A 24,507-nucleotide genomic window follows, 5' to 3' on the forward strand; every position below is an offset into this window, starting at 1 on the left:
GTTTTGAGAAACCGAAAGCACACATGTTACCGCGTGAACGATTTGCCGCTTCAGCATTTATGGTTTGCTCTACTACAAGATCAATTGGTGTCCGTGAAAAGGACTTGTTGGTTCTTCTAATCGAAATCATCCCCTTTTCAAATTGTTCTGTGATTCCAGGATGAGTGTCTTCCATTCGTAACATATTATCATGAAACCTGGTAAAAAAGAGAAAGAAGGATTAATAAGAAACTAGCTAATTCATTGTGCAATATACCTGACGCCCCATCTAGCGTAATTTTGATGGTTAAACGCAAAAAAAGCTTCGAAATTTCAGGTTGAAGGTGAATATAAAGACGGTAGTCTCCCGTCCTTATCGATCGAGAAAAACGATGATATATATAATCCTATGAGCTCTATGTAGATCAAATAATATTTTGCAGTTGCACCGTGCCCACCATTTAAGGTAATTTCCTTGTAGGATTTGTATCTGCAAAAAAGATAACACATTGGAGGAACAAGAAGTTGCAATATTAAGATTAAATATACTTTTCGTGGATTTCTAGTAGCTCAATTGGAATTGACCCATGGAATACATCGTCTCCACAGGGATCTTTATCTCCGATTTTGAGAAACAGCAACAAACGTGGGAGACTCTCTAACAACGCTGGATTGTCTTCCTTTTTTAGAAATGCACGGAAGTGAAGAATTTCTAGTGAAACCGCGAGGAGTGGGTGGATGCGGTTACACCGACTATAATTTGTCCCAAGGAGGAAACCGTTGAGCGATCCCGCAGCCAGTACTCCGCTTTCTGTTAGTGCATATGGGCACCCAGACTCGGCGATGAATTTCCCTACTGCTTTGAAAAACGAGAGAAAGATGTGGAAAGATCCGAGCTGGATGAAGAGGTTATTAAATCTTGGTTTCTCCATTGACTGGATACACAGTGCTTGTTTTGCTATTGCGAGGTCGTAAGAAACGGAGATGTATATCTGGTTACACTCCTTTAAGATTCGAAGAGATCTTTCCATTGTCTTTTTAACAACATCCACTCGAGTTGGAGATGCGTCTATTTGCGGCAAATAACGCACTCTTTGAAGAGGGAGGACATCTTTTACAATCCGAGAGTTCCACCCGGTCCACATAGGAGTATTCGGCACGCAGTGCCATAGTGATAACATCCATAAGAAGTCAAGTTTAAAAGCAGTTTCCAAAGTGCTAGGTGGTGGAAGTGATCTCCTACTGTCTGTTAAAGCCAGCATGGGCTCAGACAGCATTCTGGGTTTTTTGTAATAAGGTTCAATTATTATATCTCTTGATATGAATGCCCGTCGTCGCTTCCCAGTTTGTAGTATGATATCACATTCGTCTTCTTCGAATTCATCCAATGGAAGAAAGTTGTCACCATCAGGGGGAATATCTTGTGTCACGATTCCCACGGTGTCCTGTAATGTATCTTTTCCCGTAAGCGTTTCAACGAAAAGATCGAAATTATCAAAGGCAACTCCAGTGTTGAGATCCGGTCTGCGAAGCAAACTTTCAGGCAATAACTTAGATTCCTCAACAGCACCAAAAGCTAGCTCTGTTTCCAAATCTTCTACGAAATTGTAGCTCACGCAATGTCCAAAACGGTTCATTACGTCAATCACCTCGCGTTTTCCTATATTGCCAATATATTTAACTAAAAATTTAAATGTCCATGAGAATAGCAATAACATTGATTACCTGTTGTAGATTTAAGGTACATCCCGAGCATCAATTGCTTTGATGGCTTGTAGAGTCCATTAGTGACGGCAAAAATGGTGTCATCCATCAAAGTATCTATTCTAATCTTCTTTCTGTTTGAGATTTCACTTTTGTCTGTATGAGCCTTAAAACCTGAATTGGAATGTCAAGATGGTAATTCATTGAGATAAAAAAATTGCATTCATATTTCTCCTATAGCCTAAAACAAAGTTTACCTGCTACCAGACTTTCAAAAAAGGTTTGAAGCAAATTTGGTGGTTTAACTTCTCCGGCAATGAGATCCCTAATGTTAACGTTTTTTGGGAGAATATTGCGGGGCGTTTCCAATATCAAATTGCGAAGCATGAAGGCGACTTCTTTTACCTATAAATTAATTACATGATATTATTAAACTAAAAATCAACTTACGTTTAGAAGTGTTTTTACCTTGTAATCAGAACTGATGTTCGCATCAAAAGTTGTCAGTAAAGCCTTGTCGACGCTCAAGTCGGATTTGAAAATGATTTGTCCAACGCCTTCGACAGTGTGATTTATGACTGTTACTTTGTCACCAAAATAGCTGATCAATTTCTCTAATACCTCACACTTACGCACTCTACAAATACTATTATAATCCAAACCAAGTTCGGATAGCAGCAATCGATAGTGTTTTGTGATATCTTTCACACGATGAACCTCTTCTTCCTTCATGATTTTTTCTTCCAAAAAAGCTATAATTTTTTGCATAGCGTTTTCCCTAATGCTCTTGTTTAAAACCCACTTGGATTGATGTTCCTCTTCTCGTTTCTTTACTGCACTTTTGGCTGCAGAAGCAAACTTTTTCCGGCACGAATTATGATATTTTATTTCTTTAGAAACGAATTGCAAGTTCGATATGAGATTCCCTATCTTTCTTACTATGGCTTCATCGTCGAGGATTATGGCGTCATTCATTATACCGATCTGAAAACATAAAAAATTATTAATTATTATTATTGTTATTAATAATATAAAGGCAATTTATGAATTCTGTTACTTGAATATTTTCTGTCGAGCAACTTGTAAGACATTCATTTTTCCCATTATGTTCCTTTCGTACTTTATCACAAAAAAACAGCGATTTAAAAAAACGCCAGTTCTTGTATTGCTGACATTAGGCTGTTTCCCAGATCTTAAATTACGTGCAGGAGTGTTAGAATTGCTTTGTGTTGCACAAGCTGTTTCTGCATCTACAAAACATAGCATAATTCTTAATGGAATAAGCTTTAAATAAATGTTTATGAAAATTAACTGGAACGCTTAAAGAATCTTGAACTGCACTTGCACTTTCACTGTTTTTATTGCACTGTTTTTCTTTGGCTAATTTTATCTGACTGCTGGAAACAGCAGTGAATTTACTATAACAGGAAGAGTGATAGCCCTGGGTGTCATCAGGAGTTTCAGGTAGGTTTAATCCACTGAATTTTGAATTTGTTCGAAACTTGTAAACAAGTAGAGCATTTTTACATTTCAAAAGTTTTTCGTCATCAAACATTTTTATCTTCTCCGTACTCGCAGTATCAACTATGTGAATCACACATATCTTTTCTTTATTTTAGGGAGTCATTTTAAAAACGAAATACACTTGTAAACACAGTGTCAATATTACATTCTTAGTATTGTTTACGCAGAGTAACACACTAATTAACGGAATAGCAGACAGCTCAAGGAACGCTGCCAAACTTTACAAATATATATAAGTAAAAAAAAATTATGGCGTGAAAAGATAATTATATCGTAAAAAGATATATGAGTTGCAGTTGTAAAAAATTGTAAAAAAATATATATTTTCGAATAAGGCGGGTGGGATGCGGTGTTGCCATTGTTAAATAAATACGTCTGACAAAACAAATCTAGCAGTTTAACTGATTCTGTTTCCTATAAAACGGCCAATAATTACGTCTGTTCTTATACCATAATTATCAGGAGGAACTGGGCTATTTTATGGTGTTTTTGGTTTATTTGCCGCTAAGTTTGACGAAAACAGTCAAATTGGCCCAATTTCAAAACGTCTGTTTGTCCCGAAAACGGCAAAAAAAACATCTGTTCGTACAACCTAAGAATCAGCGTAATTTCCCCAATCTAATGGTATAAGTTTTATCCTTGCCGCTTGGTTTCACAAAAACCGTCATTCACGCCGACTTTGACGACGCGTCACGGTTGAACGCGGCCGATGTCAGCCGACAGAGATTGGTTTTATTATTGGTGAGAACCCCATCTATCGATAAGAATTGTCAAACCTTTTGCCCTTAGGTTTGACATCACTTGACAGCTGTCTCTTACTCTATTTGTATTTGTGTGCGGCAATACAAATTCGTTAATTTATCGTGTATTTTGTGTCGTGCTTCACAACAATTATATTAAATGAGTTTTTAATAACGATCTGGGATAACCAGATAAGCTTGTTGGCATCTTTCTCTTTATCAAAGAAGAACTCAAAGTGTTAGGCGAATATACTAGAATTGTGTTTATATCTTTCCTTTTTGTTACGGCAGAATTAAGTCGGAGACAACCACAATTGTCTTGTGGGCGTTGTCGGGCGTCATGAATAACTCTAAATTAGTTTATAAACATAATTGTTTAACAAACTATAAATATAACGAAATATATGCGAAAAATAGTTTAAAATCTCATGGCGCATGGAGAATGTCTGAAATAATGATACTTTTCCAAATAGCTGGAACTATTGGTCCAAATTTAGTTCTATCAGTGGTCTTGTGTCTACAGGAATACTGAAGTAGAGCCGAATGCATTTGAATCAAATCATTCGGCATTTCAAAAAAAAAAGAAATGTTTACTAAAATCTTCGATTACTTGACTTCTCTTTTTCGCGGCAACGGTGCAGAAAGTGTCCCGAACGTTACTGAAAAATCATTCCCCGTCGCTCGAAAACCAACCGAGTCGAACCAGAAAGACGCATTAACCATAGATAAAAGGGGCCTTAAATGTAGTGGCTTTTACTGGGATTATCCAAAGACTGTCTGGCTAACAGTTCTATCAATCCCCATGACTGAGGAAACTAACATTCCCATGACTGAGATGGGCAGTGACGAACCAAAAAATTCACAGCTTGTCCCAGATCCGGAAGAAGTCTTAGACGACTGTGGTTCGGGAATAGAAAGATTCACTAGGATGATCAATTTTACATTGGGCGTGCTTGTCTTCTTTCTCCAGGTATAAATTTAAACACATAAAATGTTTTTACTGTTTGTGGTTTCTAATTTCTTGCATTACTTATAATACTATAGTTGTTGTCGGAAATTCCGACGGACGAAGCTCACAGCCATCGTCCGGGTGCCAACCCTTTGGCCGAAGAAGGCTAGACTCAGACGAGTCACCCTCGGTGGAGTGCCGCGCTACCGAGGGTAAGGAAGTCCATTAGCGGAAGCAAGTGACTTAAGACGGCCTAGGGCTCGCAAGAGCCGTAGTATGGAGGCTGGAGCTTGTGATTGTGACATTGGAACTAGCTGAGGTCTTTTCCATATATATCGAGACACCTGTTGAGGGTGAAAGGAACGACGTGAAGATTGAACTCATTGAGACGGAGCCTGCAGAATTCATTCCGCCAGAATATAGGTTAAGTTCCCGCAGGATTATCGAGAAGTTTACTGATCGATAACCGGCAATCATCAGCAGCGGTGCCCTCTATTCCAGGATCGGACGACCGGACAAATTAGACAACGGTGTAGTTTTGTTTGTATATAAGGGGCCGTCGTGCCATGTTAATACACTCACTTTTCTCACCGAACTGCCCGTGTCAAGTCAAGTCATTTCCTGTAACCCGTTCTATTTCAGAAAAGGTCAGAAGTCCGCCTGCCGCCGCCTCCTCCAGCTTGCCAGCCGCCTCCTTCGACGTGCCAGCCCGCGACCGAGCCGCCATCAGGAGACTCCTTTCCACCGCTTAAGAGTAATACTCTGCGGCCGTTTACCCTGTTAAGCCCGATAAGGCATAACAGGATTGACCGTGCTCTAGCCCGACAAAGGCGATCAGCCGTCGTTTGACTTACTAGCGCAAGCCCGATAACGGCGAACGCAGTAGTCGTTGAATAAAGTGCTACGGCACCAAACAAAAGTTTACCCGAAAGAAAGGCACACAGTCTGGCAGGCTCACCCCCGTAAGACCGGACTGACCTTCTGCGCCAGCAGTAATCTGGCCTTGCGGGATAATCAATCCTGAAAGTTGTGGGCCTTACTTATTTCAACAATGAATGTGGATATAGACCCTACTGGCTTCTTAGTTGGCATCTACCTCGTTATGCTCGCAGCACTGGCGATATTCGAAAAGTAATTTTCGTATTTATTTTCGATTGCGTCTTCTTAATAAAATGGGTTTTTTCCCCCTTGATTTTTAGGGTCAGGAGTATTGATATTGTTCGCTGTTTGACTTTATTCGCGATCTTAGATGTCACCGTCATTGGGCCGTTCAAAAAGTCACTTTCTGCCTTTCACCACTCTTGGTTAAAACGTCATGCTGGCCAACGAATCAGCATCAAGGAAATTGCAGAATTGACTCGTCCCGCTTTCCAGCAAAAAATGTCTCCATCAAACATTATAGCCGGTTTCAAATCTACTGGAATTTATCCATTCAACCGATATGCAATTGATCAATCAAGATTTGCACCTTCATTGGTAACAGACTTGGCAGGTAATATTCATTTACAAACTATTTCAAATAGTGTCTTTCTTGTCAACAATTTTTACATTAGTTCCTTCTGCTGAACTACCCGACTCTGTTGCTACAGACAATTCATCAGTGACAAGTGATAACTCAAGCCTAGACCATATAACCCCAGAACAAATTCAACCATTTCCAATGGTAAAACAAACTGGGATGAGGAAAAAGAAAGCGTGTAATGTAGGTTCAACTAGAATTCTAACATCAACTCCAGAGAAACAAATTATAGAAGATCACCATAATCGCATTCAAGCTAAGAAAAAGGGACTTGCAATACCTACGACAAATAAACCAAGGAAAGTGAAAAGTAAGGGCAACCAAGATATATGCATAGATGATGAAAACAAAGAAAATGATTGTGTTAAAGTTACACGAAAGAAAAATTGTGAGAAGGGAGATAAATGTGATGATGACTTATCGATTAAAAATTCTTCTGCCCTTTCTGTAGTAAACAGAACCAGATACGAACGTGCAGCCAAAAGGAATTTGTTTTCATAACCGTCTTATTGTATTTATTCAGCTACAGTTGTTTTTTCATCTAAGTATGATCTCGAGAGAACTAATCAAGATTAGTCAACCAAGTAATACACTATGTTCACCTGAAATCCTTCTTTCATGCCTTTTCTTTTTAAGTAGACATTCACCAAGAAATGAAAAGATTATTATACATAAATTTAAGACAAATAGTAACACAGTATTATTATTTATGAATGATAAATATTTGGAAAATTTTGCCACACTGAATGTCTGCTCTGCTTTCCACAAACAAAACGTCAACTTAGCTCCGCCCACAACTCCTCCCATTCAACACAGAAAACGCTGCCAATCAACCTCACAAGTTAGTGTCTGGTCCAATTAACCCCAAAATTTCTTTCACAAAAAATTACAAATTTCTATAAGAATAGGACACTCAGTATAATTACAATTAGTATAGAAAAATGTAGAATAACATTTTCTACAAGTGTTACTATTTTTAATTTTTTCTCTTAATTACACAGAAAAACTATCTTAAAAATAATAAAAAAAAATTTAACAATTTTAGATACCTGTTTTTAAATTTAGTTCTAACTTAACAATAAAAGCGTTTTAACTTACGAAAATTCATCCCCTCAAGTTATTTGGAATTTGAAACAAGGCTGTACAAATAAAAAATTTTTTTTAACAACTGGTTTTTGCAAAACATGCAAAATCCATTCAACCCCAAAGTCAAAGCAGCCCCGGTCTCCCCTACTTATAATACTATAGTTGTGGGCCTTACTTATTTCAACAATGAATGTGGATATAGACCCTACGGGCTTCTTAGTTGGCATCTACCTCGTTATGCTCGCAGCACTGGCGATATTCGAAAAGTAGTTTTTGTATTTATTTTCGATTGCGTATTTGTGTGCGGCAATACAAATTCGTTTATTTGACACTTGGTCGCAAAAAACCCGAGAGCCTACCGACCGTAGCTCTTACTCTTACGACTCTTCACCGGCAACTGGCGCGAAAAATGAGTGAGGGCGCAATTTATAGGGATACAATGGGGGGCGTGGCTTAATCGGAATAATTTCGGCGCTGAGTGCATGCCCGCGCATTCTAGCGGTCGAAATAACAATTACATACAGTTTATAAATGACATATTATAACATAATGAAGCAATGCCAGACTGAGAGGCAATTTAAATTTACCCTTGCTCAATTCCTCAGCTTAACTCTCTGTTACATATGTAATACCATAGCCCACTGGATGTAATAGTTCAAGCCTGAAGTCTAGAACTGTAAAAGTGACTCACCCCTCCGGCGATGGGAGGAGCTTATTCTCGAATGGACACTAGCACCACCACCAAAGATTCTTGGAACTTCATTGAACAATCGTTAACAAAACAAAAAACAAACAAAACAGTTAGCTGTCGTTTTAGCTTTTTTTTTTTTTGAAAGTGTTGAAATTGAAGACAAAAGTTACGGGTTTGGAATATTTTTCATTGCAAGTCTTCTCCTGTTTAATTGAATAACAAGGATATAAGTAAACAAAAATTATTAAGCATCAATTTTATCTTGTGTTAATTATTTATTATTATTATTTGTATTAATTGCTAAACGTCAAATTACGAAAAGGCCCTGTATTATCAAGAATAAAAAATTTTCAATCCAAAAAGACTAATTATGATTCTTATTAGTAGTAGAGTTATCTTATTAGTTATATCATATATTTCAGGTATAGCATAGCTGAGTGGTTAACGCGAATAACAAGTGCATGAAATGAGAATTGGTATTAGGTTCAGACCCTATCTGATTCTTGCCTTTTTTTTCAGTGTTAGCACCATTTTATACAATATTTACATTAAATAAACGAAAATTTCAAAAAATAATTACATTGCATTTGTATTCATACAACAAAGAAAAAGTTTGAAAATAAACGTAAAACACAATTGTTATATATTTAGCGAAGTATTTGTAAAACGGCATGTTTATATTTTGAAAAATGTTGTTCTTCGACACCAGTAGAACGCGCTTAAGTCCATTCCAAGTTGGAAAAAAGGAGGTAGGGAGTGCGTCAAAACGATTGAACGGGCAAGATAGGGAAGCTCCAGGCTTTAACTATTACATCCAGTGGACTATGTTACTAGTGGCTGGCTGGCATGGTAGTAGGGCTCGGCCCCGGTTCTCAAAAACCCGGGTTACCCGCGGATCGTCGCCAAGAATAGTTGCCGATGGGTGATCCGGGTAGCCTATTTGCCAAAATGGGTAGGCTGGGCGGATTTGATGGGCAAACCGGGTATACCCACCGCCATCTTGGAAAATGGTGGCTTGCAAAGCGCCAAGTTAAATTAAAAGGGACATTAGCAAAAAAAAGTTTTTGTGACGGAAATTCAAAGCGCGTGACTTGGTTTCAGGGAAATACCAGGGTAATCAGGTAGGAAATCGGGGCTAACCGGGTTTTGAAACCGGGTAATGGAAACGGTTTTCGAAATTGTGTTACCCACATGAAAACCAGGTAGGTAGTGGCACAAAGTCTCAAGAACCGTTACCCACCGGATCCAATTTTTTTGCCGAGAAGACCTACCCATTGGACACATTCTTATGTTTTGTTCACATTCTAATCGGGGACACCGCTAACCATCACTGATATAAATGAATCGGGGAAGTTCAGTGCGGGGATTTTTGTTTTCAGTGCGAATGGTCAGTGTTCTGTCAAATAAAACCTTCGAATAAAATTTCGAATAGAATAACGCAAAAATTCGAATATTTATTCGTTATTCGTCGAATAATAATTTTCCTTATTCGTATTCGTTATTCTTATTCGATGTAACTCCAAACTGTATAATTTCGAATACAATTTCGAATATGGAACGCCGTTTCTGCCACTTTTTTTTTATAACGTTGCCCAATTTTTTTTATAATGAAACATTTTTTTTTATAATGAAACACTTTTTTTTTATAATGTTGCTAAAATTTTTTTATAATGAGACACTTTTTTTTTATAATGAAAATTTTTTTTTTTTTGTGTGGGGTACTGAAGAGTCCCTCTGGTGGCCATATTTTGTCTTAATTGAACGAACCACCCCCTCTATGACTCTGCTATTATAATCGACCGCTGTAGTGTTGGTGTGGAAGGGAGTTATAAGGTTTTTGTTTGTTTTTGACCGCTGTAGTGTTGGTGTGGAAGGGAGTTACAAGGTTTTTTTTTTTTTTTTCGGGTTAGCCTCAGGTTGTTGTGAAGGTGAGTGGGCTAGAATATTCTTGCTAGTTGTTTAAATTATGTCAGCTAATCTTGTTTCTTTAAGGTATCGAACAAGTAACCTTTGGATCTCATGCTGTTTGGTCACTTACCTTGTAGCTGCCAAACCGAGTCTCATTGTTATTAGAAATGGAAGATTCTCGTAGAAAAGTAAGTGTTAATTTGTTTGTTTTGGAGTTGACATTTACATTTGACTCCATACTTTAAGGTCATGGGTTCCGTGTGGAAGAAATTGCAGCTATGTACAATACTCCAGTTAGAACTTTCTACCGTCGAATGAAAGACATGGATATTTCCGTTAGAGGAAAGTATAGCAACATCACATTGGATTCCCTTGAGCAGAAAATTACAGACATCTCTGCTGAGAATAATCGTGTTGGGGAGAAAATCATTAGGGCTAGACTACAAGGACAAGGTGACATTGTTCAACGCTCAAGAAACAGACAGGCAATTCAAAACACTGTTGGCCCTCGTCCAAGGCCACCAAGATTGACCAGGAGAGAATATAGCTCTCGTGCTGCATTATCTGTCTGGCATGGTGATGGGCTACACACATTCATTGAGTAAGATTTGATTTAACTATGGTGTACTACTCAAAACTGTTGTATTTACTTGTAATACAAAATCATAGCTATGGTATCATTATCTTTGGGTGGGTGGATGGACATTCCCACGCAGTAATGAATATGGAAGCAAAAACTAACAATAGAGCAAGCACAGCGCTCGAGGTGTTCTTGACTTCAGTCAGTTACTATGGCTGTCCTTCAAGAGTCAGGTAACATTATTTAGTTTAAGGCTTTATATTTAAGCAAAATTATTACATTTTATTTACCATAACAATTAGAACCGACCACGGAGGAGAGAATATAGAAGTGGGGCGATTCATGATCGAAGTTAGAGGGCCAAATAGAGGGAGTTTTTTGACGGGGAAATCTACCAGAAACACTCGTATCGAAAGGATGCGGGTTGATGTGAAAAAGTATGCCACTCATCCTGTTAAGTTACTCTTTCAGTAATATGACGTCATAATTTACATTTCTACAGCTATATAATATTTGATCACTGATCCAGGGAACTTCAGAGCTCTGGTTTGTTGGACGTAGGCGATGAAACAGACATTTATTGTCTCCAAGTCGTCTTTATTCCTCTGCTGCTGGTCATTTTAAATGAGATGATGGTGGCTTGGAATTGCCATTCAATGCGAACAGCAAAAGGGACTTCCCCCAATAAGCAATTTCTCCAAAGTCTCTTTAAATTACAGCAGCAAGGAAGAGAATTTACGGAACTCAAACAGGTATTTTTTATATTAGATTTCAAGCTTTGCACATAGGTGCAATTAACTTTTTACTTCGTTCAGGACATTGAAATGCCCATTGGTTTTGTCGTGGAAGACGTTCTAAGGGAAAACCAAGCTCATGTTCCAGAGATTGACATTCCAGAATTGAGTGATGCAGAGAGGGAAAGGATTTATAGGCGTTACAGTGTGCCTAGTGACAGCACATCAAATCGTCTTGAAATAGCAAGGACAAATTACTTGCGTGCTCGCCGATTCATTCGTTTTTGTTTGGCTGCTGAGGGAAATTGAAGGGTTCAAAATAGCTGTACAACTCTTGTTCCGAAATAACAGATTGTCTATCCAGGCAATAAACCCTCAAATAATAGGACCGCTTTGTATTATCCTTAATGAAGCACAGTACACCACAATGCCGTAAGTTCCATTAGGCTCTGCTGGGTGGATCGGCAAAACATACCTGGACCACAGCTGATGCCATACACTTTAACCAAAAGATTTTAAGAACCTAATCTTTTTAGAGAAGACGAGATGAACTTTCGTTTTAAGGTTTAGAATGGAGAAGTATTTTCACCTGATGCGGTAAGAAGTCCTTCACCAAGCCACGGTATCAGCATGTCATAATCGCTGCCTTTGTCAATGAATCTCTGACTTGATAAAATTTCCTTGAGCAAAAAAGAAAGGGGTATTTTTCTAATTAGTGCGTTTGATAAGTGGTGTTTGAATGCGTACCTCTACCAACATCGGACATGAAATGTCAATGAAACCTTTGAAACCGAACCAACCGCGATAAAAGTGGTCGTACTTTTTCGGCCATTTAACCGAATTTTTTTGAAGAGAACCTATGTTTAAGTGGAAAAAATTAGACTCGATAAAATCTGCGTTTTTTGGGATTGTGTTGCAAAACTATAAGCTTGAATTCACGATCGTTTTTTTAAATTGTTGTTACTGATGAGTAGATTGTGATGTGGCTTTTGTTTGTTGCACAAAGCAGCTGGAATGTCTCTTGTTGGCTTTAAGGGAATGTCAAAACTAAAGTTTCAAAACAGTTGGATAGACGATAGAGGTCATGTTATCAGACAAGTTTGTTCCAACTGCTTCGCGCAAAAAAACGACAATCCCCATGCGCAACAACCGGCTAATTATCCAGTAATTTGCTAATTGCGATTGTGTGAAAACTGCGCAATTTGAGATATACGTTCGTGGCAAAATATACTAGCTGAAAGAGCTAACACTACATAACAGAGCCTGTTATCAAACCGATCCATCATTCATTGCGTCACTGGTAACCGCTTATCAAACAAGGAGGTCACGCCTGATGCAACAGCAAGTCTGTTTTACTTTCTAGATGTTTTGCTACGAGCCCTAAATATTTAGTTTTTGCCCCGTCCATTTGATCAAGTTGTGTAGCGACTGTTTCGTGTGGGTGTGATTGACGTGACGCTAGACTTTATGTGCCTACAGGAAACTGATAAACCGGTTAGTCTACCCTAACTGGAATTTGACATCGAAGCTAAAGGCCCTGATACAAGTTAGAAGATGAGAGGTTACAAAATGAGGACGCGGCCGCTTTGAACTGGTTGGAGCAAACGGAATAGCCGGATTGTTTGTGACAGACGCGGATAGAAAAAGGAAAAAAAAAGGCGTTTGTCTCTAATCCACTTTAAAAAAAAAGTTTTCTACGATTTTCACGTCGTACTACGAAGGTGTTGAAAACAATAGCTGTTAGAGTACTTTTAAAAATCACATTATACCATTAGAATTTGTAAACAGCTGATACAGAGAACGGATCAATTCTGTTCTTACCGTATGTGTCGAGGGTAATAGATAACGCGTTACCAAACAATGGCACTTTTGGGGGACCGGAGATAAGATCGATGGTACTCACGTACAACGACTTTCCCATGTTAAGTAAAAGAAGAAAGCGACTGTCACTGCTAAGCCAAAAATAACTAGAAACATGTCGTAACTTTGTTTTTGCTTCAGCGAATTGTTTTCAACTAAAGTATTCACGAAGATGGAATAGCACAAGAACCGCCTGCGCTGGAGCATCGATGGGGTCAAACTCGATGCAACTGAAAGGCTGTTTAATTCTAGCTGTTGCCAGCCATAACATGATGATCGCCTTTTTTCCAGAATAGGGAGCTGAAATTGCAGCTGCGTTCGTATTGCTTTTGGCTGGAACTTGCAGCAAGTCTGTTAGGATGCGCAGCGTGTATAAGAAACATTACAGGCGGGGAATACCCTGTCCCTCGTAAGGTTTAAGCCAAGAACCTGAAAACTCTAGTGAAAAGAATGCACGCAGATCCTCAGGCGTCTAACGTGCAGAAAAAGAAGTGGGCGAAAGACATGTTATACGTAATAGTACGAGAATTCGTGTTGTGTTTTGTTGCCCGCACAATATGAATCGAAACGAAACGAATCTCAATGGTTTTTATCCTACTTGATTCAGTTTCTCACTTGTGTGAAAAGCGCTAGTTTCGTCATCTTTTTTTTTTCATGAAGACGCAAAGCTTTTAATTCAAAATTCCCCTAACTGATAAATCTCGTAAGAGCAGTGGATTTGAAATTATTGTTGTGTGAGATCAACGAAGAAAATGTCGTAAAGATAATACAGGGCATGTATTGTTGATATCACATTCCGTTTATTTTGTTGCTTGCCAAAGGTTCATGTAAACAAAATGACACAAGTAGCTGGAAGATGACGTATCACGTATATGTCAACGCTTATCTTTCTTGATAATGACTCGATTGCATTTCAATATAAAATTGAGCCAGATATTACAACAAGGGCGTAAACAGCCATTTGTGGCCGACTTGGTAGCTAGCAACACATTAATAGTTCATGTAATTACTACATAAATTGAAGAAGAAAGCACGAAATTCAACAAGTTCATTTCAGGATGGCAATGCGATTCAGATCTCAAAGGAATTATCCTTCCCGTCTTCTTTCCAACGACGAAGCCCAGCCCGGCTGGATCAGCTTATTGGTACACACTGTCAGGTAAGGCTTTGAAATTTTCTTTTTAAAATAAATTAAACATGAATGAACAAACACACACGTTATATCACGTTATATCACGTTACATCACAGATCTGTATTTGTAAGATTAAAAACTCACACATGGACTTGTGATGTTCTGAATTTTCTTTCGATTTGGCGAACGAAAACAAAACAATATTTACGGGTGCATTGGAAAACCCTTGGAAAGGAGTTTTTGATTTACATCCATAATTGTGCCCTTTGGGATATTAGAACAAACTACTCCTCTTCTTCGTAGAAGTAGAAATCACTGCCATTTGCACCCGTACCGCAACTTGCTTTATGCAAGGCCATAACCATTGGGTCAACCAATTCTTCGCAAACATTACATTTAACGGTCGGCGGCTTTGGGGGAACGTAATCGAAGTTGGCGTTAAATGGTACCAAAAATATTTTCTTTTCAACCGCCTACAAATATTTCCAAATTAGGGAATTTCGCCGGTACATGATAAAATCCATATTTGTAAAATATATCTACCTTGAATTCTTCAGAATTTGGTCCAGAAAGGGGATCAAAAATAAACAGTTTTTGCTTGAGGCCGCCACCACTGCCTGGTTTAGGACTGCATACTGATAAATACGCATTTTCGATACTAAAATACGTTAAAAGAGGCTTGAACAGTCTAAAGGATACGAGAAAAAAAATTATTTCCTATTGAAGTATTGATAAAAACCAAAAATACCTACCTTGCTAAAAATGTGTATATACATTCACCGTTACCATCAGGAATGCTGATATCCTTCTTCTGACCCAGTCCTATAAGGGCCAAAGCTCCAAGTTCTTGAGGCTCCGGTGTTTTCAACAGATCAGGGACACCACAAAGTGTGATGGTATACAATTTTCCATTAGACAACAATGCTAAAAATTGGAAGTTGACACATTGTTTAGTTTTAGTTACAAAATGAAAATTTGGATGGTACAAATTTCAAAGGTAGGTTAAATTTTGCTTTTTTTGGTTGTAGTTCTTCTGACTCACTTTCTTCACTGCTGCTGGGCACGTCAACATGATTTCTTCTATAACCACTTTTTGATGGCCTAGCTTGTTGTTCAGCAGACGTTGCAGGTTTAGCTTTTTCAATTACACAATCCTGCATTGATTGATTTTGCTGATCAATAAGATTGTTTCTTTGTTGCAAATACTAGTTCCGTTCTTGACGAACAACACGTAGTTGCTCTTGCATGACAACCATGTCCGAATGGATTTCTTGATACCCAATGGACAGTTCAAGAAAGCTGTTGTCACTTTCCAATGACAAATCATCAGCTGAAGACAAAATCTGGCCACCAGAGGGACTCTTCAGTGGTACCCCCATAAAACGAAAAAAAAAATTTTTTTCATTTAAAAAAAAAAGTGTCTCATTATAATAAAACTTTGGCAACGTTATAAAAAAAAGTGTTTCATTATAAAAAAAAATTGTTCCATTATAAAAAAATTTTGGCAACGTTATAAAAAAAAAAAGTTTCATTATAAAAAAAAAATGTTTCATTATAAAAAAAATTGGGCAACGTTATAAAAAAAAAAGTGGCAGAAACGGCGTTCCATATTCGAAATTGTATTCGAAATTATACAGTTTGTTGTTACATCGAATAAGAATAACGAATACGAATAAGGAAAATTATTATTCGACGAATAACGAATAAATATTCAAATTTTTGCGTTATTCTATTGGAAATTTTATTCGAAGGTTTTATTTGACAGAACACTGACCATTCACACTGAAAACAAAAATCCCCGCACTGAACTTCCCCGATTCATTTATATCAGTGATGGTTAGCGGTGTCCCCGATTAGAATGTGAACAAGACATAAGAATGTGTCCATTGGGTAGGTCTTCTCGGCAAAAAAATTGGATCCGGTGGGTAACGGTTCTTGACACTTTGTGCCACTACCTACCTGGTTTTCATGTGGGTAACACAATTTCGAAAACCGTTTCCATTACCCGGTTTCAAAACCCGGTTAGCCCCGATTTCCTACCTGATTACCCTGGTATTTCCCTGAAACCAAGTCACGCGCTTTGAATTTCCGTCACAAAACCTTTTTTTTGCTAATGTCCCTTTTAATTTAACTTGGCGCTTTGCAAGCCACCATTTTCCAAGATGGCGGTGGGTATACCCGGTTTGCCCATCAAATCCGCCCAGCCTACCCATTTTGGCAAATAGGCTACCCGGATCACCCATCGGCAACTATTCTTGGCGACGATCCGCGGGTAACCCGGGTTTTTGAGAACCGGGGCCGAGCCCTACTACCATGCCAGCCAGCCACTAGTAAAATAACCCACTGGATGTAATAGTTAAAGCCTGGAGCTTCCCTATCTTGCCCGTTCAATCGTTTTGACGCACTCCCTACCTCCTTTTTTCCAACTTGGAATGGACTTTAGCGCGTTCTACTGGTGTCGAAGAACAACATTTTTCAAAATATAAACATGCCGTTTTTACAAATACTTCGCTAAATATATAACAATTGTGTTTTACGTTTATTTTCAAATTTTTTCTTTGTTGTATGAATAAAAATGCAATGTAATTATTTTTTGAAATTTTCGTTTATTTAATGTAAATATTGTATAAAATGGTGCTAACACTGAAAAAAAAGGCAAGAATCAGATAGGGTCTGAACCTAATACCAATTCTCATTTCATGCACTTGTTATTCGCGTTAACCACTCAGCTATGCTATACCTGAAATATATGATATAACTAATAAGATAACTCTACTACTAATAAGAATCATAATTAGTCTTTTTGGATTGAAAATTTTTTATTCTTGATAATACAGGGCCTTTTCTTAATTTGACGTTTAGCAATTAATACAAATAATAATAATAAATAATTAACACAAGATAAAATTGATGCTTAATAATTTTTGTTTACTTATATCCTTGTTATTCAATTAAACAGGAGAAGACTTGCAATGAAAAATATTCCAAACCCGTAACTTTTGTCTTCAATTTCAACACTTTCAAAAAAAAAAAAAGATCTCTAACATCAAAACGCTAAAACGACAACTAACTGTTTTGTTTGTTTTTTGTTTTGTTAACGATTGTTCAGTGAAGTTCCAAGAATCTTTGGTGGTGGTGCTAGTGTCCATTCGAGAATAAGCTCCTCCCATCGCCGGAGGGGTGAGTCACTTTTACAGTTCTAGACTTCAGGCTTGAACTATTACATCCAGTGGGCTATGGTATTACATATGTAACAGAGAGTTAAGCTGAGGAATTGAGCAAGGGTAAATTTGAATTGCCTCCCAGTCTGGCATTGCTTCATTATGTTATAATATGTCATTTATAAACTGTATGTAATTGTTATTTCGACCGCTAGAATGCGCGGGCATGCACTCAGCGCCAAAATTATTCCGATTAAGCCACGCCCCCCATTGTATCCCTATAAATTGCGCCCTCACTCATTTTTCGCGCCAGTTGCCGCTGAAGAGTCGTAAGAGTAAGAGCTACGGTCGGTAGGCTCTCGGGTTTTTTGCGACCAAGTGTCAAATAAATAAATTTGTATTGCCGCACACAAATACGCAATCGAAAATAAATACGAAAATTACTTTTCAAATATCGCCAGTGCTGCGAGCATAACGAGGTAGATGCCAACTAAGAAGCCAGTAGGGTCTATATCCACATTCATTGTTGAAATAAGTAAGGCCCACAACTATAGTATTATAAGTAGGGGAGACCGGGGCTGCTTTGACTTTGGGGTTGAATGGATTTTGCATGTTTTGCAAAAACCAGTTGTTAAAAAAAATTTTTTATTTGTACAGCCTTGTTTCAAATTCCAAATAACTTGAGGGGATGAATTTTCGTAAGTTAAAACGCTTTTATTGTTAAGTTAGAACTAAATTAAAAAACAGGTATCTAAAATTGTTAAATTTTTTTTTATTATTTTTAAGATAGTTTTTCTGTGTAATTAAGAGAAAAAATTAAAAATAGTAACACTTGTAGAAAATGTTATTCTACATTTTTCTATACTAATTGTAATTATACTGAGTGTCCTATTCTTATAGAAATTTGTAATTTTTTGTCAAAGAAATTTTTGGGTTAATTGGACCAGACACTTGTGGGGTTGATTGGCAGCGTTTTCTGTGTTGAATGGGAGGAGTTGTGGGCGGAGCTAAGTTGACGTTTTGTTTGTGGAAAGCAGAGCAGACATTCAGTGTGGCAAAATTTTCCAAATATTTATCATTCATAAATAATAATACTGTGTTACTATTTGTCTTAAATTTATGTATAATAATCTTTTCATTTCTTGGTGAATGTCTACTTAAAAAGAAAAGGCATGAAAGAAGGATTTCAGGTGAACATAGTGTATTACTTGGTTGACTAATCTTGATTAGTTCTCTCGAGATCATACTTAGATGAAAAAACAACTGTAGCTGAATAAATACAATAAGACGGTTATGAAAACAAATTCCTTTTGGCTGCACGTTCGTATCTGGTTCTGTTTACTACAGAAAGGGCAGAAGAATTTTTAATCGACAAGTCATCATCACATTTATCCCTGAGGGTATATATGTATATATACTGAAGGACTTTAACAATTTTAGGGTGTGGGGTATAGGGGGTAGGGTAGTAGTAGTAGATCTCAGAAGGTTTAATGTCCATTATGTATTTCCATATACGTTTCTTCCCTGAATGACCAATCATCCCCAAATTTGGTACAAAATTCTGTCAAAATTTGATACGTGGTATAGTGGCTTTTTCATTTGATTCTATTACAGTTTAAAAAAATTAATTTGCGTAGTTGTTACCTAGCTGGTTGCCGAATCCTAGGCAGTGAATTCGCTTTTGTTTGCGTAACCTTATAACTGTCAATACATTGCAGTCAGTGCAGAAGGCTGTATAACAGTCACTAAACAGTAAGTGTTTTCTTTAACAAAATGTTTTAAACAGTAGATTTTTATATATTTTTTTATATTTCAGTAGTAAACATGCTCGACATCAACAATAACAATATCGAGAAGAAGAACAGCAAAGTTTATTGGAAGTATGTCTCTTGTATCTTGCACATATTTGGATTCCATTGTTTCAAACATATTGTGTCTTTTTCAGGTTGCTGCTAGAAAACAGAGATTCGTAGAACGCAGAATGATAGGTGTTGGCAAGATCATGCTCGAAGATGAATCCACCATCTGTGAAGACATGCTTAATGCTTTGGATGTTAGTGGTCTCCAAGCAAAGCCAGCTGCTTTAAATGATTACAATTTCGAGGCACCTAACCGAAGTCCATTGGCAATAGACAATCAAAGAACAGCCATTCTTGAACTTCTCAAAAAAGAAAATGTCATCATTGTTAAGGGCTTTAACGGTTGTGGTAAAACCACTCAAGTTCCCCAATTTGTTTTAGATGAATGCTACCGAATCAAAACTCCTTGCAACATTGTTGTGACTCAACCAAGGCGCATTGCAGCCATTAGCATAGCCAAAAGGGTCTGCTATGAAAGAAATTGGACATTGGGAACCGTTGTTGGATACAGAGTAACTTTGAATATTTTGTCACACTGTTATCACTTTTACTATTGAAAGCTATGTGTTTACTAGGTTGGCATGGAACATCAAGTAAGTGAATCAATTTTGCTCACCTATCTGACCACAGGATGCCTTCTTGAAGCATTAGTAGCCAAAAAATCCCTTGAAGGCTATGCCCACAGTAAGTTCCTGACTATTAGCTAAATTTTGTTATGCTAATGTCTGTTTCTTTTCCAGTCATTATTGACGAAGTACACGAGAGGGATGAAGATACTGACTTCCTTCTCTTGGTCGTCCGCAAGTTCCTCCGTCATACGAGGACGACAACTAAAGTCTTTCTGATGTCAGTTACTTTTGATGCCGACAAATTTGGCCAATATTTCAATAGCCCCGTCATTGGAAACTTTCCGTTCACGTCCAAAAGACCATTTCGCAACGGTCCCATAATTGAAGTGGAGCACGGTGAACCTCACGACATACGCGTTTACTATAGTGAACATCTTCAAAAACTAGAGGTCAGTATACAATAGCATTATTTTAAAAGAGCAATAAATGTAATATAATATTACGGTTTTCGTTATCAGTTTCTAGGGGGGAGTATGAACTACCCCTATGCTATGCCTAAGTATGGTAATTCTTTGAATGATTGTTATTGTATTCATTATGTAATGTTTCTTTCTTTTTTTCAGTGTTTCAGAGTTTTTTTAAGTGGAATCTAATCTTATCAATCCGTCAAAACCGTGCTCGTTATTATTTTAATTTTGTAACCTCTCCAAGGTATGAATCACTCAATCAAACTCAGTGGCAGTTTCATCCAAATGGCGTTATTTCAAACAACCTCTGTGGCGTACCAGAAACTGAAAAGTCGATGAATTTCGTCTCTAGTGAAAATAGTCGATTTGCGGGAATCACAAGCAGGCACATTACTGTGAAAGATAACTATGCTGCTTATTTTAAGGTGTCATAATATTTACAATAGATAAATGAATCCCAACAAGTAAAAGTCAGTCAAAAATGCTAACCATTCTTTTTATTATTATTGTTATGGTTTTCAGATCAGAACATCGTGTGGAATAACGCCGTGTCATGCGAACAATAACAGAAGCCAAGTAAGATTTCAAATGAGGCAAGGATACGAACAGCCTTCATGGTCCTTGGCAAAACCCAACTGTTTGCCAAGTTCAACGGATTCGTTGTGCGATCCTCAGATGTATCATAGTTCTTCTGCATTAGCATTTGGCAACTTCCCGACTTGGCAGCGGGTCATCATCTCACTCAAATCGATCCCATTCGCCAAGTAAGTTCATTCCAGAAAGAATGAATTCATATCGATATTCATATCAAAAAGTTACCTTTTTTAAATCGCCACTAGGCGATAAAACGGCTCCCGTGGGTACACTTGAAGGATGGGCAAAATTGGAGGTAGGGAAGCCAAAATTGCTTAAAAAAAAAAGCCCCAACCTTTCGGCTTTCTTAATAGAGAAGGCTATGGTTACAGGAGCTGGTCGTGACTTAAAAGAGCCAAGGTTTTGTCCGCAAGTGCTTCAAATATACCGTAGAGGCGCCTGGTCCCTGGTGGTGGTTTGGAGCAATATAACAAAATAATTTCGCGCAAGTTTGTTTAAACATTTGTATTGATGCTTACTTTTGACAATACATTTTTTTCCATGAACAAAAGTTCTTGAAAGCTTTTTACTAGTTTTCATATGTCTTCTTTCTTTGGCTAGGTAAAAATTACGAAAGGGTTTTGATTTCGTATCAAATCAAAATATGAAATGTGGATATATTGCAGTATTATATATGGTAATGACTCATCATACTTCATGGAATGTGATCTTCCAGATTTAGCTTGCAATTCAGCTTTCCCCTTCATAATAAAAGTATTGGTGATTACTCTTCCTGTAAATTTCAAATTAGGTTTTTATAGTTGAATGCCAATTACTCTCTAATTCAAAACTAGTTTATTGGTCCAATAATTGACGCCAATAATTGACGCTTCTGCGACAACACATTTATCTCCCTTCTCCAGTTTTTCTTTCGTGTAACTTTAACACAATCATTTTCTTTGTTTTCATCATCTATGCATATATCTTGGTTGCCCTTACTTTTCACTTTCCTTGGTTTATTTGTCGTAGGTATTGCAAGTCCCTTTTTCTTAGCTTGAATGCGATTATGGTGATCTTCTATAATTTGTTTCTCTGGAGTTGATGTTAGAATTCTAGTTGAACCTACATTACACGCTTTCTTTTTCCTCATCCCAGTTTGTTTTACCATTGGAAATGGTTGAATTTGTTCTGGAGTTATATGGTCTAGGCTTGAGTTATCACTTGTCACTGATGAATTGTCTGTAGCAAAAGAGTCGGGTAGTTCAGCAGAAGGAACTAATGTAAAAATTGTTGACAAGAAAGACACTATTTGAAATAGTTTGTAAAGGAATATTACCTGCCAAGTCTGTTACCAATGAAGGTGCAAATCTTGATTGATCAATTGCATATCGGTTGAATGGATAAATTCCAGTAGATTTGAAACCGGCTATAATGTTTGATGGAGACATTTTTTGCTGGAAAGCAGGACGAGTCAATTCTGCAACTTCCTTGATGCTGATTCGTTGGCCAGGATGACGTTTTAACCAAGAGGCACGAAGGGCAGAAAGTGACTTTTTGAACGGCCCAAAGACGGTGACATCTAAGATCGCGAATAAAATCAAACAGCGAGCAATATCAATACTCCTGACCCTAAAAATCAAGGGGGAAAAAACCCATTTTATTAAGAAGACGCAATTGAAAATAAATACGAAAATTACTTTTCGAATATCGCCAGTGCTGCGAGCATAACGAGGTAGATGCCAACTAAGAAGCCAGTAGGGTCTATATCCACATTCATTGTTGAAATAAGTAAGGCCCACAACTTTCAGGATTGATTATCCCGCAAGGCCAGATTACTGCTGGCGTAGAAGGTCAGTCGGGTCTTACGGGGGTGAGCCTGCCAGACTGTGTGCCTTTCTTTCGGGTAAACTTTTGTTTGGTGCCGTAGCACTTTATTCAACGACTACTGCGTTCGCCGTTATCGGGCTTGCGCTAGTAAGTCAAACGACAGCTGTTCGCCTTTGTCGGGCTAGAGCACGGTCAATCCTGTTATGCCTTATCGGGCTTAACAGGGTAAACGGCCGCAGAGTATTACTCTTAAGCGGTGGAAAGGAGTCTCCGGATGGCGGCTCGGTCGCGGGCTGGCACGTCGAAGGAGGCGGCTGGCAAGCTGGAGGAGGCGGCGGCAGGCGGACTTCTGACGTTTTCTGAAATAGAACGGGTTACAGGAAATGACTTGACTTGACACGGGCAGTTCGGTGAGAAAAGTGAGTGTATTAACATGGCACGACGGCCCCTTATATACACAGAAAACTACACCGTTGTCTAATTTGTCCGCTCGTTCGATCCTTGAATAGAGGGCACCGCTGCTGATGATTGCCGGTTATCGATCAGTAAACTTCTCGATAACCCTGCGGGAACTTAACCTATATTCTGGCGGAATGAACTCTGCAGGCTCCGCCTCAATGAGTTCAATCCTCACGTCGTTCCTTTCACCCTCAACAGGTGTCTCCATATATATGGAAAAGACCTCAGCTAGTTCCAATGTCACAGTCACGAGCTCCAGCCTCCATACTACGGCTCTTGCGAGCCGTAGGCCGTCTTAAGTCACTTGCTTCCGCTAATGGGCTTCCTTACCCTCGGTAGCGCGGCACTCCATCGAGGGTGACTCGTCTGAGTCAAGCCTTCTTCGGCCAAAGGGTTGGCACCCGGACGATGGCTGTGATCTTCGTCCGTCGGAATTTCCGACAACAACTATAGTATTATAAGTAATGCAAGAAATTAGAAACCACAAACAGTAAAAGCATTTTATTTGTTTAAATTTATACCTGGAGAAAGAAGACAAGCACGCCCCATGTAAAATTGATCATCCTAGTGAATCTTTCTATTCCCGAACCACAGTCGTCTAAGACTTCTTCCGGATCTGGGACAAGCTGTGAATTTTTTGGTTCGTCACTGCCCATCTCAGTCATGGGAATGTTAGGTTCCTCAGTCATGGGGATTGATAGAACTGTTAGCCAGACAGTCTTTGGATAATCCCAGTCAAAGCCACTACATTTAAGGCCCCTTTTATCTATGGTTAATGCGCCTTTCTGGTTCGACACGGTTGGTTTTTGAGCGACGGGGAATGATTTTTCAGTAACGTTCGGGACACTTTCTGCACCGTTGCCGCGAAAAAGAGAAGTCAAGTAATCGAAGATTTTAGTAAACATTTCTTTTTTTTTTGAAATGCCGAATGATTTGATTCAAATGCATTCGGCTCTACTTCAGTATTCCTGTAGACACAAGACCACTGATAGAACTAAATTTGGACCAATAGTTCCAGCTCTTTGGAAAAGTATCATTATTTCAGACATTCTCCATGCGCCATTAGATTTAAAACTATTTTTCGCATATATTTCGTTATATTTATAGTTTGTTTAACAATTATGTTTATAAACTAATTTAGAGTTATTCATGACGCCCGACAACGCCCACAAGACAATTGTGGTT

At 38.2% G+C, this 24,507-nt stretch overlaps 2 protein-coding genes and 4 long non-coding RNA genes across 9 annotated transcripts; 4 read left to right on the top strand and 2 right to left on the bottom strand.

Annotated features, from left to right (window-relative positions):
- The first annotated feature begins 9,920 nt into the window (after positions 1–9,920).
- On the top strand, positions 9,921–10,690 carry LOC123470309. The gene is made up of 3 exons (XR_006643945.1): positions 9,921–10,120; positions 10,185–10,288; positions 10,347–10,690. It is a non-coding gene; the product is annotated as an uncharacterized LOC123470309 (long non-coding RNA).
- Positions 10,691–10,902: 212 nt separating this feature from the next.
- LOC123470307 lies at positions 10,903–11,802 on the top strand. Its single transcript, XR_006643943.1, has 2 exons — positions 10,903–11,432; positions 11,496–11,802. It is a non-coding gene; the product is annotated as an uncharacterized LOC123470307 (long non-coding RNA).
- Positions 11,803–14,507: 2,705 nt separating this feature from the next.
- LOC123470303 lies at positions 14,508–15,764 on the bottom strand. Its single transcript, XM_045170457.1, has 4 exons — positions 15,450–15,764; positions 15,160–15,331; positions 14,951–15,095; positions 14,508–14,880 (listed from the first exon to the last, which is right to left on the bottom strand). The coding sequence occupies exons 1-4, from the start codon at positions 15,565–15,567 to the stop codon at positions 14,692–14,694; spliced, it is 624 nt and encodes a 207-aa protein (XP_045026392.1). The 5' UTR covers positions 15,568–15,764; the 3' UTR covers positions 14,508–14,691.
- A 2,056-nt stretch (positions 15,765–17,820) lies between these two features.
- Positions 17,821–18,888, top strand: LOC123470310. Its single transcript, XR_006643946.1, has 2 exons — positions 17,821–18,758; positions 18,820–18,888. It is a non-coding gene; the product is annotated as an uncharacterized LOC123470310 (long non-coding RNA).
- A 373-nt stretch (positions 18,889–19,261) lies between these two features.
- On the top strand, positions 19,262–21,602 carry LOC116934986 (probable ATP-dependent RNA helicase spindle-E). Of its 4 annotated transcripts, none has more exons than XM_045170452.1 (9): positions 19,262–19,320; positions 19,385–19,448; positions 19,514–19,939; positions 20,003–20,111; positions 20,168–20,445; positions 20,515–20,560; positions 20,620–20,888; positions 20,986–21,227; positions 21,303–21,602. In XM_045170452.1, exons 3-9 carry the CDS (start codon positions 19,550–19,552, stop codon positions 21,307–21,309), a joined length of 1,341 nt encoding a protein of 446 aa, XP_045026387.1. In that variant the 5' UTR covers positions 19,262–19,320; positions 19,385–19,448; positions 19,514–19,549; the 3' UTR covers positions 21,310–21,602. The 4 variants fall into 4 exon arrangements, with proteins under 4 accessions (XP_045026387.1, XP_045026389.1, XP_045026388.1 ...); XM_045170454.1 differs by lacking the exon at positions 19,262–19,320 and having other exon boundaries at positions 21,303–21,352; positions 21,411–21,602; XM_045170453.1 differs by lacking the exon at positions 19,262–19,320 and having other exon boundaries at positions 21,303–21,352; positions 21,429–21,602.
- Positions 21,603–22,634: 1,032 nt separating this feature from the next.
- LOC123470308 lies at positions 22,635–23,986 on the bottom strand. The gene is made up of 3 exons (XR_006643944.1): positions 23,844–23,986; positions 22,734–22,837; positions 22,635–22,665 (listed from the first exon to the last, which is right to left on the bottom strand). It is a non-coding gene; the product is annotated as an uncharacterized LOC123470308 (long non-coding RNA).
- Positions 23,987–24,507: the final 521 nt, after the last annotated feature.

This window comes from Daphnia magna, linkage group LG3 (genome assembly GCF_020631705.1).
Source record: "Daphnia magna isolate NIES linkage group LG3, ASM2063170v1.1, whole genome shotgun sequence".
NCBI classification, from domain to species: domain Eukaryota; kingdom Metazoa; phylum Arthropoda; class Branchiopoda; order Diplostraca; family Daphniidae; genus Daphnia; species Daphnia magna.